Consider the following 14603-nt stretch of genomic DNA (forward strand, 5'->3'; position numbering starts at 1 on the left):
ATTCCTATACTTGAAACCCCACTATACTGAAATAAGATAATACTAGGGTATGAGTGACAAACAACTCTGCAGTTTGGTACACACATTTGGAACAAAAATGTAGCTATTTTGTTGTTTCCACTCAAATGACCCAGTTAATTTCAGTGTTAACATCAGCTGTCAAAACATCCTCTTAGCATATTTGCATCCCTTATTTATTCAGAAAAAAAGGTGCAATAACCAGGCAGTTATCAGAGAAACAGAAAACACTACACAGAATGGATGTTTATATTTAATTCTTGTTATTCCATCACTGTCTATCACATACTTAGTACATTATATTCCACACTTGGCAACACATGAATAAATCCAGAAAGTTTGTGTTCATACTGGAGATACCCTTATTTTCCTTTTGGGACTAATGCAGCCCAGTGAAGACACTGTCAATAAAGCCCATGTACCATGCCAGCCTCAGTGTCTTGCTTGCAGCTGTCCAATACAACCTTTGCAAAGCCAGCACTGCCACCTGTCCCAGCAGCCACAGCCACCTCTGCACTGATGTCACCCACCATCCCCTTCCTCTTCTCTGGCCCAGGGCTTGGGGGGACACACAACTTCATGTTGGCCATCCATCACTGGAGCCAAGGAATCTCCTCAAGGCAAAGACAGTGCCACCATCCCAGAGATGGTTTTGGCTGCTGCAATGTTTGCTTAGCCCATAGGAAGTGTTCAACACGTTCCCTACTTTTCCCTCCTTGGAGAGAGAGAGTGGATGCCGTGGGACAGAGAGACAGAAATGGCAAGCGTTTCTCACAGCAGCTTGTGAGAAGTTTTAGGGAGCTAGAAAGATGTGATAACTTGCTGACTCTTAACAATTTGCAGGTGGTGTTTTTCTACTTTATTTTTCTGTTCCTCTCAAGGACAGTGCGTGAGAAAGATGTTTCTGTTAGTTAGCCAATAGAATAGAATCTATCGTGCCACTCTATAAAAACCGCGTGGTTCTTTTGAATAAAACCTTCTTTGCCTTTTCTATGATTCTGCCTCTCGCCTGTTCCTGCCCCAACCTCGGCACAAGAGTGACAGGAGAGCACATTTCCACTTTGAAAGACAAAAAAAGCCACAGGTAGCAGGTGACATTGGCTCCATGCCTTCAGCTGCACCTCATCCCAGAGCACGCCTTACCTCTGTACACGGTATCCACGTCCTCACCAGGAAGCTGCTTCCTGGCAGCTGCTCTGCGATAGACCACGTGTGTTCTGCCTCCCTCCTCCTCCTCCTCCTGGGCTCCCCTCTCCAGAGGCTCGATGAAGAACTCGTCCTCGTCCGTGCGGATCATGCCAGCCTGCAGCACAGGGCAGAGATGGAGCACTTTGCATTACTGCACGTACAGCAGGCACTGCCAGCAAACAGTTACAATATGCTTAAGCACACTTTAGTGCTCTCTAGAGAGCAATTAGGATGCAGAGAGGAAACCAGGTGAATTCTTTATTAGAGCAAAACAAAGCATTGTTTTCCCAGCTTGACAAGAAAGGACAAAAGGTACAATTCTGAACCAAAAGGATTTCTCCTTGAGCCACACGAGCCAAGTATAGGCCTAAGAATCTGTCTAGGAAATCACCCTCTCCATTAAAAAACATCTACAATGGAAGTTACTATGAACTTAGCTATCCATCAGGCCCAGATCACTCCAGTGTTTACTATTTCTGCTAAATAAAGGAGCAGATCAGTGCCATAAGCTGATGTACACTTCAACAGTCAAAAGTTGTAGAGTCAGTCCCTCTGTCCAGAAGCAAGATAGAAAATACTGCATCTTACTTTCAGGCAGCTAAGCTTTGTGATTATTTCCCCTGTGACACAAAGCCAACAAAATAACCTTTCAATAATTAGCTACAACTAGTTTGAGTGTCAGTAGTGCGTTGTTAAAAAATAACCCAACTTATTCAGACTGGACCAGATACCCTGGTATGAAAATAGAAATTTGCACTTCTACAAAGCACACCAAAGGAGCATCATCCAAACAAGTCTCATTGTGTTCAGGGGAAACCCTTATAAAGACTGAAAACTTTAAAAAAGAAAAGGACTTTTTGTCATCTTTATGCAGGTGAAACAACTTGGGCACCTGGATCACCTGGGTTTGTCTCCTCTTGCAGTCCTGCCCAACTGCAGGAGGTCACAGCAGCCAAAGGCTGCTTGCAGAGATGGTTGGCTTGAATCAATTTTTTCTGCATGTTTGCACATCTGTGTTTGAGAACTACAGCTACTGAACTCGCAGCTTGCAGACAGGCTTACTATTAACACGAATGAAATTGGTCCAGATCCAGCCTCCAGAAGCTCCTTCATTGCATTCTTTCCCACTCTGCCCAGAGACAATCCTGGAGACACTGCAGTCTATAATTTGTACTGTGACACTCTTTATATTGCTGTCTGAGCTTCTGGGAGCCTAAATCCCCTGTTCAGTGAAGCCTTACCTCAAGCTTCCAGGAGAACCAGTTTGGCTCCTTTGAACCCAGTATCCTCACTTGAAACAAGCACATCTAAACACACTTATCATATTCCAGCACCAAAGTTCTCATACAGCACATATTTTTCTTCTACAAGCAACAAACTACATTCCTACTGCTATAAATACAGTATGTTCACTGGTTCCCTCCTTGGAAAAATGTCAGGTTCATTTGTCATGTCTTAACTTACATTAGGCAAGATTTCCAGTCCCAGAATTCGTATGTATAATGTATACAAAAACAGATTGGAGAGGAAGGATTAAAGAAGCAAAATTTTATCAAAGCAATTTTAGCTGATGCCATCCTGCCTGTATAGAGACAACTGAATTTGAAAATCCTGTTTTTTCTTAACTAATTTAGATTCTACATCAGACACAGAAAAGGTGAGACAAGCTCAGCAGCTCAAGGAAATCAAGACAACCAAGAAAATAAGTGCTGAACCCAAAGAGAGAGCAACTGATCTTTTACCGTAAAGGGGAATACATGAAAAATTCAGACTTGATGCTACTCTCCTTTTAATGTTATTCTAACTACATAACACACACAGTTCTTCTGGATATTAAATATTATATTTAGAAATTTGGAACTCTTTTTATGATAAATGCACAACTAAAAATCAAGAAGGAACAAGCATTTGCAAGTTCAACAGCACAGGATACAATGCAGATGCCATGCTACACCCAAGAGAAATACACTGAGAGCTTGACTGTCATGTGAAAAATATGTGATTTTGGTTTTTGCAAGTGAAAAAAGCACCATGATTGTGCACATGTTCTTATGTATTTTTGGATACATTAAGCCTAATATTAACTAAGCAGCTAATGCCAGACCATAGCTTGGGATGCAGACCATAATTCAGGATACAGAGGGAAATGCTGCTGTACACTGTGTGCTGCAGGGAGTACTGATGGGAGTTTGGAGGAATTTAGATCTTCTAAGAAAATTTACAGAGAAACAACGTCTGCAATCAGTAGTTGAACTGACTGGACAGAGGAACAGCTCTTATAGGTGAACATTAGCTTCCAGGGTATGATGGCCTTTTGGAAATGAAAACTGTTGGTCACAGTGAATTCTCCTCTCTGAGAAGATGAAGGTGACACCCTGGGACAGGCTGTAAGACTGAACAGAAAGAGGTATTTGAATGCTGGATCCCAAGACATAAAACAGTGCTTAAACACTGACATTTCCTGCAGGTCATTGTGCCTGGTATTGGCCCTTTTTGTGCAGAGAAATTCATGTGGCACTGGAAGCTGTCAAAGAGCAGGACAACATCAGGTGCTCTCATTCCTCACTCTGCTTCTTGGATGGACATGACACCACTCTGCACATCCCCACCTTCAAACACAGAATCATAGAATCTCCTGAATTGGAAGGGCCCCCAAGTACCATTAAAGACCAACTCCTGGCTGCACGGCTGAATGTTCTTTTTTTCATTTCAATCTTGGTCTACACTGAAATTTCTCTTTTAATGCAGAAAAACTCAACAATTACTTTTGATCGGAATTATTAGGAAAAAATGTATGTTTGAACTGTAAAATTTTTATATTTTTAGATATGCTGCATGTCCTACACAGTCTTTCATTTAGCCAACATATTGTCATGAAATAAAATAAAGTAAGAAAGATAAGAAAGATCTGTTTCAAACTTTAAGAAGAAAATTCATGTAGATGGAAAGGCAGAGTTCTTACAGCAATCCACAGTTCAAGTCATCTGCCTAATAATATAACCACAACTATAAATGATTCATTAAGAAATATGTGGGGCTCCTGAAAGTCTCCACCACACATTTCCTTACTGCTTTGAGCAAGACATTTAACCTCTTTACTTCCATTTCTCCACCTCTGAACCAGCATAACAACAGTCTTGCAGGATAATTGCACGGCCTGATTTGGGGTTTTTTTTTTTGGTCAAATGCTTTGAACATGGAAAGCTCAAGATGAATTGCCTAATGCATTTTTTTCTGATACTACTCAGAACACCCTCAAAAAGCCACCATGAAAGGGAGATTGCTTTTAGTCATCAACTCAACACCAGTGCTGTGCACAGCCAAGCAAGCAATAGGGCAGCAAACAAGTCAGCAGAGGCTTGCCCACATCCTTCACCTTCACCCTCCACCAGTCCTGCTCTTTTCCACAGCTTCCATCAGCCCTGTGCCAGCCCATCACGCCAAGACCACTGTCAGACAACCACCAAGTTTGTGATGACAACAGAAAGCCTTCAGGTTGCTGCAATTTCCTGGAGAATGCCTAAGATAGAAATGCTGTATTGTTTGAGCACACCTGTGCCTTCCCTTCACCTGGAAGGGCTTCAGAAAATCCTTGCACAGTCATCTTCTGCACATTTACTCCACAAGATGTGAAAACAGATTTAAGCCTTCCAATTGCCCGTTTCCCCAAAAGTTCTGAACAGAATCACAGTAGGTGCTTCCACAAACTAAGAGCTTAAAAGTACCTGTTATTGTAGTGTTTTTCTATCCTATACTGCTCACCACCCATCCCAGGAATATTGTACTTCCAGGCATTATGGATTAGCAGTGATCACCCTGCTCTACCACCCTGCAGCCACATACACACTGTGCAATCCATAACCAGGCATGGGATTGTGCATCTCCATGGAAAGGAAATCCAATTCTGGAAAAATTGCTAATCTCTTACCTCTTCCTCTCCTCTTCTGGGACTTTTAACTTGAAACTAAGCTGAATATAGGAATATTGATGATGGCAGGTTGGATTGTGTCCTGTGACTAATGAAAATATAAATTAATAGAAAAAGTGTTTGCCTTTGAAATGCACCAAATTGTAGCAAAGAGCCTACAATATCCCACTATTTCCCAAAGTGGGACATCCCCAGGCCTTCCTTGCAAGGGCTTTTAGATCCCAGCTGCAAATTACTCAAGTCAAGCACTGCTTGGCACTCATTAATATGCATTAAAGACTAGAGCAGAAAACACTTAATCAAAAGGAAACGGCAGTTCAGAGAATCAAAACCTCTGCTAAGGTTGGCAAGGCAGTTATTTAGAAGTGAAAGCCACACAGAAAAAAAAAAAATCACATGGAAGACTGAGAATGAATGTCCTGTCTAATTATGACACAAATTACACTGATAAGCCACAAATGAGTCCATTTGTGGATCACACGGAGTTGGGGTCTAGAGTTCCACTCCTCATCTCTTTTGAGGGTAACAGGGCTCCTGTGCATCCCTGGAGACCTCTTCCCAAGGATTTCAAGGATCACAGGATCTACATGTACTGGCAATGGCCACAGCCTCATGGGCTTTCTGCCCAGGTCAGTGACACTAATCCCATCCCACACGATGGAGATCTCCTCCCCAGCCCAGGAGACCTGCCAGAGCTTTGCCACCACACCACAGAGCTCAGCAGAACAGCAGGCTTCTTCTCCCATCTCCTCAACACCCCCAGCCCCTCCTGCATTTCTTAAAGACATTCTTCAGAAGCCTAATTTGACAGAAAAACTGCCTGGCATATTTAGATCTACAGAAAACTCCAGGTTTTGGAGCCTTAGCTCCTGTGGATAATTAAATGTCTCTGTGGCTCTGCACTTGGTGAGCGACTTAATTGTCTCCTCATTGCATTCAGATCACAGCTCCTGGTTCTGGGCTGTAATGAAGTAACCCATCCAGCGGCTGCTTCAGGACTCCAGAGCCTCAGCCCATCCTGAAACCAGGAGTTTAATTAATGCTCATTTTCTTCCTCATTAGTAGAGATTTACAAAGCTTCTCATTGCCATAAAAAGGCAGATTTACGTCCCAATCTCCAAGCACATGATACAGATAGGAAGATAAATGCAAACAAAGCTGAAATTAGTATTTTTTTAAAATCCACGTAACTGGTTAATTAATTAAATCAGTAACCAGAAAAACAGTATTTCAGAAACTCTTAGAAATAGTATTTCTGTAAATAAAGATCTAATTTTTTTGAGTATTTGATTCTGAAAGAGGTAAGTAGCCAAATTACATACCTGCACATGAACAAATCCCAAATACAGTCTTGAAATACAGGCTATTTTCTTGAGACAAAAGTGACTCACAAACTCTCAGATATTTACCCTCAGTGCCTGGGTTATGAGCTTGCACTCCCTGCAATGCCAATGAACACTCCAGATGGAAACTGGCAATATGGGATTCTCCCAACAATCAATTCACAGAGAATCTGAGAAAGACTTGCATTTAAACGTAGAGTTGCCAAAAATACTCTGTAGATAACTTGAAAGGGAAAATATTTATATTTTCAGGGCAAGATATTGGACAAAGTCTTAGGCCATGTTTATACCAATGTGCTTTTACCTAAAACCACATTTCTCTACATTTGAACAAAGTGGCATTAGCAGAGCAGAGAACTTGCAAGCAAATCCCTCATGTTACTTCCATGATCCTTCTCTAGGTCTTGGAGCCACAGGAACATGATTTTTTCAGACAACAACAGATGTGTCCTCCCAACATGAAAGCCAAGTACAGAAATACTCTTTGCTCAGTTACAGGGGAATGGACCTGGTGCACCAGGAGCTCCAGTGGCTGGAGCAAGTGCACCCAGGAAGTTGAGGCAGAGCCATGGACATGACACAGACCTTCCAAACTCATCCCTGACCACCTGGGATCTCTCTGTATCTTCCCTTGTGCAATGTGTTAATTCCCAATCACACAGTACATTGATTTAGGAATAGATGAATTTGGAATTTTACTTCAATTCAGCTTAATTCATGTAGATAACAATGAAAAAAAAAACCCAAAAGTTTCTTATGTCATATTTGCATTTGATTCTTTGGGAACATTCCTCCAACTAGTGAAGCATTGCAGAAGAAGAATTGTTCAGTGTTGCAAATTCATCCTCCTTTACAGTGAAAGGAAGTTCTGAAGGAATTGTGGCAAATATTTGGGACACACTGGCACTTACTGTGCTGCATACCCCTGCTGCCCTCAATCTACACTGATCTATTCAGGCCCAGACTGGGTGGGGAAGAAAGTTTCCAACTGATCATATATACTTTTGTTACTTTTAGTATTTTTCAGCTTTTTTTTCTAATTGGTTTGCAGTTAAGTCATGTTATTTTCACATATTCTCAAAAAAAAAAAAAAAAAAAAAAAGGGGTGAATAATTATTGGTACACATAAGAATTACACAGCCAGACTGACAGAGAGGCAGAGCCTTCTGGGTCACCCTATGGAAGCTGTGTGTCCCTTAGGGTCCCCATTTATTCCCTGCATGTGGGTAAGGTCACATTTTCCGTGCACTTTGAGATCTACTAATGAATAGCACCATACAGGAATTGCTGCTACTGAGAGCTCTTTCACGACAGGCTGCTTTCTACAGTCCTTGTTGCTCAAGGGAGGATGGGTATCCATCCATTCATGCATCTACAGACTTCCACTGCTACCAAAAATAAAATTTTGTTCCAAGAGCCCAGCTTAGTCACTACACAATTGCAGGTGTGATTGATAACAGCAGGGGGACAAATCTGAGCCAATATAACCTGGAGTTAAGAGAGCTGCATTAGTTTATTGCAGATGGGAATTTGGACCCAAATCTTGCAGTTTTATGGTATAATTCATTTTAGGAACTCAAAAGGGTTTTCTGTGGTTTTTAAGGGACACAATAGTGAGACAGACTGCGTCTCATTCTCAGTGAAGCATCGAGAAAACAGACACAAAGTGATTTCACAAAGCAATGCCAGCAGATTTCCAGACAAAGGTCCTGGCCAAAGGGCCTGGCTTTCACCAGTGAGCAATGCTAAAAACACTGCTTTCAACTTCTCTGCCTTTACAAGAAAATTACCAAATTCTCACCTCTGTCACTCAGCGCCTGCCCAGGGCCAGCAGCAGCAGCAGAACAGGCACAGCCCCAAGAATTTCCCTGCAATAAATCTACTGCCTCTGTCCCCCACGACCTGCCCTGTCCTAGCAGCCACTCACCTGTCAATCCTCAGAGAACCCAAGAGAAAAATCTCACTTTCAACAAGTTGAGGTAATACACAGACCCAGAACTTTCAGTATTTGCCACAGATACTCCTTTTGCAGAGCACAGCCTGCAAAAGTAGAAAGGGCTCTGGAGCAGGCAAATTCAGAGCAGATCCCCCTGCAGGTGTGCAGGGAATAGCCTGGCACCTCTGCCAGGTTGGCTCCCACCTTTCAGATACCTCCACCAGCCTCATCCCCAAAAGCGCTTCAATTGTGTAGCTTTTCAGAGACAAGCAGCTCCTTTAGCTAAAATAATGTATAAGCAAGAATATTTTGGAAATTCTCTAGGCTTGGCGCCCACAGGTATGTGTAATTCCGAGTGGGAAAGAGGTGAGTTATTAAATAGCTGTTAAGAATGAAAATGATAAATGTGGCAGATCTTGCAGACTCAGGGGATTGTAAACTTGATTGCTGTTGTTGCAAGCAGGGAATAGTAATTGCAGTGCCCTGAAACAGAGTTTCTCAACTTTAATCTTTCAGGGAGGAAAAGCATGAATATCAAGTCCATGAATTTGCTAACAGCAAGATTCAAAAAGATTAACTTTCCCAATTTTGACACACAGAACCATTGGAAATAAGGCATTTCTGAGGACACTGACAAAACACATAGTTGAGTCCTACCCTCAGCAATAAAACTTAATTGACATTCTGCAAGAAAACAAAACAAGTCCAACTGGAAAGCTCCTCAGCTCAAACCCTCACAAAATGGGACAGTTACTACACAAATTTATTTTCAAAAATATATTTGCTTAAGGCACAAATCACCACCCACTTAAGTCAATGGGTGTCACATTCATAAATCTCAAGGTCAGAATTTATAAATGGATTTGTAAATACTAAAGCAGTTTAGTCTCATATTCTATATAAGACAGGTCATAGACTTTTTATCAAAGCATCACTGCAGCCTCCCAAAAACTGTCTGCAGCAGGGCTGGAACACATCCACTAATGGGTAGGAAACAGAGTCCAGGGCTTTGCTATGGTAAACAAGATAAAAAGATCCAGACCACAGAAAACTGCAGAAAAAGGATTACTGTATTAAAAAAAAATTTTTAAAGTTTACTATATTAAATTAATCTGAGTTGAAACTCAGCATTTAAAGTAATTCCAAATTATCCTGTGGAAGTCCTGACTCTTTGCTTAGGAGGATGTTCTGCAGCAGCACTGCACATCCGGAGGAGCCTGTGAACTGCAGGGCAGCAGGAGCCAGCCCTGGCCTGGCCATTCCCATCTCCTGCTCCTCCCGGTGCCCACACAGCCACACCGTGGGCAAGTTTGGGGAGCTCACCCCAAAATCCCCACCCTGGGAACCTCCTTGGAGAACTCAGTGTCCCTGAGCTGCAGCCTCTGACATTTGCTACCGCAAGGAAAGACCCTCAGCAGGTAAAAACTCCCAGCTGGGAGAGAGCATCTTATCTCACACACACTTCATACTGCTCCATGCAAAATCTCATAACCCAAAGCCAGCCACGGGTCTGATTTGTGGCTTGGAAATCAGACAGGGTCCTTCTCTGCTAAAAGCCAGCTTTACTCTAACAGGATGCCCATAAGGGTGCAGGAAAACAAAGTAACAAAAGCTTGCTGCAAATGGAGCTTGTTTTTCTTTCCACATCCTATATCCAGGCTTATTTTAACCTTCTTTCTCTTGCCCTGTGTTGGAGAAATGGACCTGGAAAGCAGTTTTTCAAATGAGAGCATGAAAACCTAATGAGAGATGAGCTTTCAATTTTATACTGCACTCAGCTGTAGGCTCCCAGTACAAGATGTCAACAAAGTGCAAGATACAGTACAAAAACTAAAATAATTAATCCCTGGAGGAACGGGCTTATTAAGAAGGATTAAATCAAAGAATTAATGTGCACTATTTGTCTGTGTGACAAAGACGAAGGGAGGCATATGATAACTCTCCAAGATCTGAAAGCATAGAAAGAATAAGAATTGCTGATGAGAAAAGCTTGGACATACCAGGAAACAAACAAAAAAATAAACTCTGACAAGAAATTTTAGCCTGCTATATTATAGGTAGTCTTATGCAAAAACCATCTCAAAACTTGTCCTTAAAATTACTTAAACACCTTATTTTTCACACTGCACTAGTACCTACAGTTCAAGGACCAAGGTTTAGGCATTGCACAATAACAAAGACATTTTAGCGGACTTCTGCAGAGAAAAAAATAAAGAACATCAGCTGAGTCCAAAACAGGCTCAGGGAGCTCAGCAGTAGCTGGTGATCTACATTCTTGGAAATGCAAAATCAAACATGAGTTAGGCTCAGACACTGAAGACAATCACCTGCTACTGCAGTTGAAGGTAGACTGGCAGTAATGTTTTATTTTGGAAAAGCGCCTATACTCCTAGGCAAAAGTTAAAAGAAAATTGTCTGTTTTCCAAAAAAAAAAATATAAATTAATGTCCAGCAGGACTCAGGTAGCTGGAAGTTGGACACAACATAACATTGAGCCAAATGGAGCGTGTAAAGGAACATAAGAGAGTATGGAAACTAAAGGCAAAGCAAGAAGCGTAAGTCAGCCTGTAAATCTTTCAGAACTACTAGAAATCAAATTACACACCATATGTCAGTGGGCTAATGTATTCACACCAGTAGAGCTGGGTTAGCACCACCACACATTCTGGTAGGTTTACAACTGGTGTGTGTTTATTTGGACAATACTATTACTATAGAAGATATTAAGGAAGCTCTTCAAGAGGTGGGGTGGTTTCCATAATTTACACATCTACTATAAAATGATGTGGCTTTCTTACTTACAGTTGCCTTTAAAATCTCATGGGATTGTTTTATAATGAAACAGACATTATTAATTTAGATTACTAGGGAGAGAGAAAAAAAAAACAAACATTTGTAGTTATTGAGACAACAACAGTGCTTAAAAACTTCTCAAAGTCAGTTGTCCAAGTACAGTCACAAGAACTACCAGCTTGGAATAAGGGTCAGAGGAAATATTCTAGTAAGGGTGCCAGTTATCTACCTCTATAAATGCAAAAAATCATTATCAGTTTTCAAAAAAAATTATAAGATAATCTGTATCTATCCCCCCACTGGCTCTAAAGTCAATTATTGCAATTATGTCTTCAGGTCCTGTCTAGAGGAGGACCAAATATCCAGCCCAGGGCAAAGCAGCCAAGGGCACCAAGGGTGCTCCTGGGGTACCCAGCAGAGATGTGGGGGCATCCAGGGCCTGACAGGAAACATCCCTCACCCAGCAAACAGAGATTCCAACCAGCCCATGCTCATCCCAGACCAGACGGGTGAATTGGCACACTGGTGGGGAGTTGTGGCCATGTGACCAGTGAGCCACTGAGCTTCACAATGAATTTCCAAATGTTTTTGAAAAATTACAAAGAGGTCAACATAGTCCTTGCACTTCCACTTGGAATTTGCTGTTAACTACACAATTTAGATTAGAGATAGCAGAAGCCCAAGAGACAGAACTCAGGAAGATCAAGGAATGAATGCACAGGAACCTGTCAAATGGAAGATAACACTGACAAAAAACTAAAATGTTTTGTTAGAAACATTTAACCAACCTACACACAAGTCCTAAATTAGCTACTTCCAACTCACGTGAGGGATGGACAACTATTGCAACAAGTTCAATAAATATTTCCCTTCACTTCACTCTACAAACTCAATCAGCACCAAAACAGGAAAAAAATGTGTTTAAATACAAGATAAAAAAAGACAAGACAGATGGCATTGTTTTGTTGTTACACAAGTCAGTCCTATAGCTGCACTGAAAACACTGGATGCAGGATGCCTGCAAATACAACCTAACTGAAATGTTTCAAAGTTGTTGAATGGGAATGACCAGGATCTCAAACCCATCCTCATTTCAGCAGGGAGACTGAAAACATTAAATATTTGTTTTAACATGAATAAGAAGGACAGAGAAACACAATTAATGGTGTAATAAGGACTACCTGAAAGTCATAACTTCATTTCACAATAGAGTATCAATTAGATTAAATATTATTTCCCCCATCTCCTTTTGCCTAAAACAAATCACAGAGTAACTCTACAGGTTTTTATTCTCCAGCTGACATTTTATAGCAAATTAAAGACCTTTAATACAAACAGTGAGGAGCTTCAGAAGCTCCCAGGTGCCCCAGAAAGAACAGAAGCAGGTCTGGACTTCTTGATTTTGGACTCCTGCCAGACCAAAAGACTTTATTAAATGAAAATGCCCAGAGGATCCTAAAGAGAACAACTCTTTTAGTTTACTTGTTTAACTAGCGATATTGCTTCATATTTATGGGCTGAGTTTGTGCTAGTAGCTTTTTGTTTTTACAAGTCAGTGTTCCAGATGACCCAGGTTTCACAGGACTTACACCCACTGTGACAGTTTTACAACCTGTTGTATCTGCCCCACACAACACAGCCAAAGCCAAGCTGCTCTTTTGGTAACACTGTCAGGTTTCCAGCTCTCCCTCAACAGGTTTCAAATTCTATTTAGGTCCCTCATCTCTATGGTAACTGCCAACTCCACGGAGCCTCTCAGCACCGTGCTGGAGGAAAGCAATCCCCCGTTCCTCACTGGGGAAATGAGAGGAGGGCAAGCTGGATGACTTGCCCAAGGACATGTAGGAACTCTGTGGCAGAGATGGGAAATCAAATGTCCTGAAGACCAAGTCCAGAGCATGACCCACAAGGTGCCCTTTTCACTCCCACCAGCAAAATCTCTCACTTCAGGCAGCTCTCAGCATCAGAGTCACTTCTAACCAGATCATGGCTCTCAGTTTAAATGCAGGAGAGGTGTGGGATCTCATTACCTGCTGTTCCTGTTCTACTGCAAGTAGTTGGTCAACCAGTGACCCTTCTCTGCCACTGTTCACCACCAGTCCCGACTGGCCATGGCACTGCAACAAGGAGCTTCACACAATCAGACTGTCATGGGATTCATCTGAACTCTGGGGAAGCAGGAATTTCACAAAACTATTAAGGTTGTTTTAAAAAGTTTTCCAGATTTTATCATTTTTCACACAGTCTGCAATTCTCCTTCCTGGCTTTTGAAAAAGGACACACAGCTGTGCTTTGGATCACAGCTGTGACTTCTGGCAGCAGGCAGGGGAGGCCCAGGGCTGGGCTGGGGTAGCAGTGTCACCCTGAGATACCTGGGCTTCTCACCAGCCAGGAGAGACCAGTCCCCCTTGCTGGCCTGGAGGGTGAGGTGCTGTGGGCTCCTGCACTGTCACAGCATTTCTGAGCTGTGAAATACCCTCTGCATCTGCTCTCCTGAGTAGAATCACTGGGAAAAATTTACCTCGTATGAAAGGCAGTGGGGAACATACAGGATGAAAAATCCAATAAATGTTGTGTTTTCCTGCCCTTGAAGTCAGTTTTCTTTTTTGTGTTTGCTCCTTCAAGTGTTTGTTTTGTTGTATTTGGTCTGTTTTGGTGTTATCCAGGCTCCTACCAATCCTCAATTTTCACATCCATCTTTTCCACAGATCCTGAGAATATCCTTTGCCTTTTCCAAAGAGCTCACTGGGTTTTGTGTCTCTGCAGAACAGATGGCACAACACTCAGATCTGCTTTAATAACTGAACCAATGCAGTCTCTTTGTTCTGCTCTGCTCACAGCTGCTGGGTGAGCTGTACCTCTGCAGGCCAAGGACAGGGATGCTGTGGCCATTGGCTGGCAGTGGGCAGGACCAGGCACTCTCCAGACCCCCTGGACCCAAACTGGCATGGATGGGCACAGTCATGGCATCTCCCAGCTGGCAGCACAAGGATCAAACACCAACAGGCACCTTCCTCCCAGGTCCTCACGAAAAACAAACCTTGAGAAAGCATTAAAGTGCAAGGGGAGGTAGGGAGAACTAGAAGAACAAAAGAACAAGATATGCTGACTCTCCCAGAAGAGCCTGAGGATAAGTACTGTCATTTTAAACCATATTTCAACTTCTTAAGCAGCCTCCCATCAGTCAGAATTACAGTTTGTGGAAGGAACCTGTCCCATCTTGGAAAGCCAGAGGCCACATAGCCTCGTGACAGCAAGCTGGGATCACACGGCTTCTGAGCAGAGCCAAGCAGTGACAATTAACCCCTGGCTTGCCAAGAGCTCTGCAGTGTTGGCAGACACAGGGAGCCATCCCTGGAAGCTGTGCCTGGTGTTTAAACAGTCTTTAAACAGCCTG

General features: G+C 42.3%; 1 protein-coding gene across 1 annotated transcript in view; it reads right to left on the bottom strand.

Annotated features, from left to right (window-relative positions):
* The window catches only part of ADAMTS2 (ADAM metallopeptidase with thrombospondin type 1 motif 2), a 174540-nt gene that overhangs the window by 110616 nt on the left and 49321 nt on the right, over nt 1–14603 (bottom strand). The window contains exon 3 of the mRNA XM_059483824.1: nt 1162–1321. Coding sequence (XP_059339807.1) covers nt 1162–1321 — 160 coding nt within the window. The remainder of the gene's footprint in view (nt 1–1161; nt 1322–14603) is intronic.

Source organism: Ammospiza nelsoni, chromosome 16 (genome assembly GCF_027579445.1).
Source record: "Ammospiza nelsoni isolate bAmmNel1 chromosome 16, bAmmNel1.pri, whole genome shotgun sequence".
Lineage (NCBI taxonomy): Eukaryota > Metazoa > Chordata > Aves > Passeriformes > Passerellidae > Ammospiza > Ammospiza nelsoni.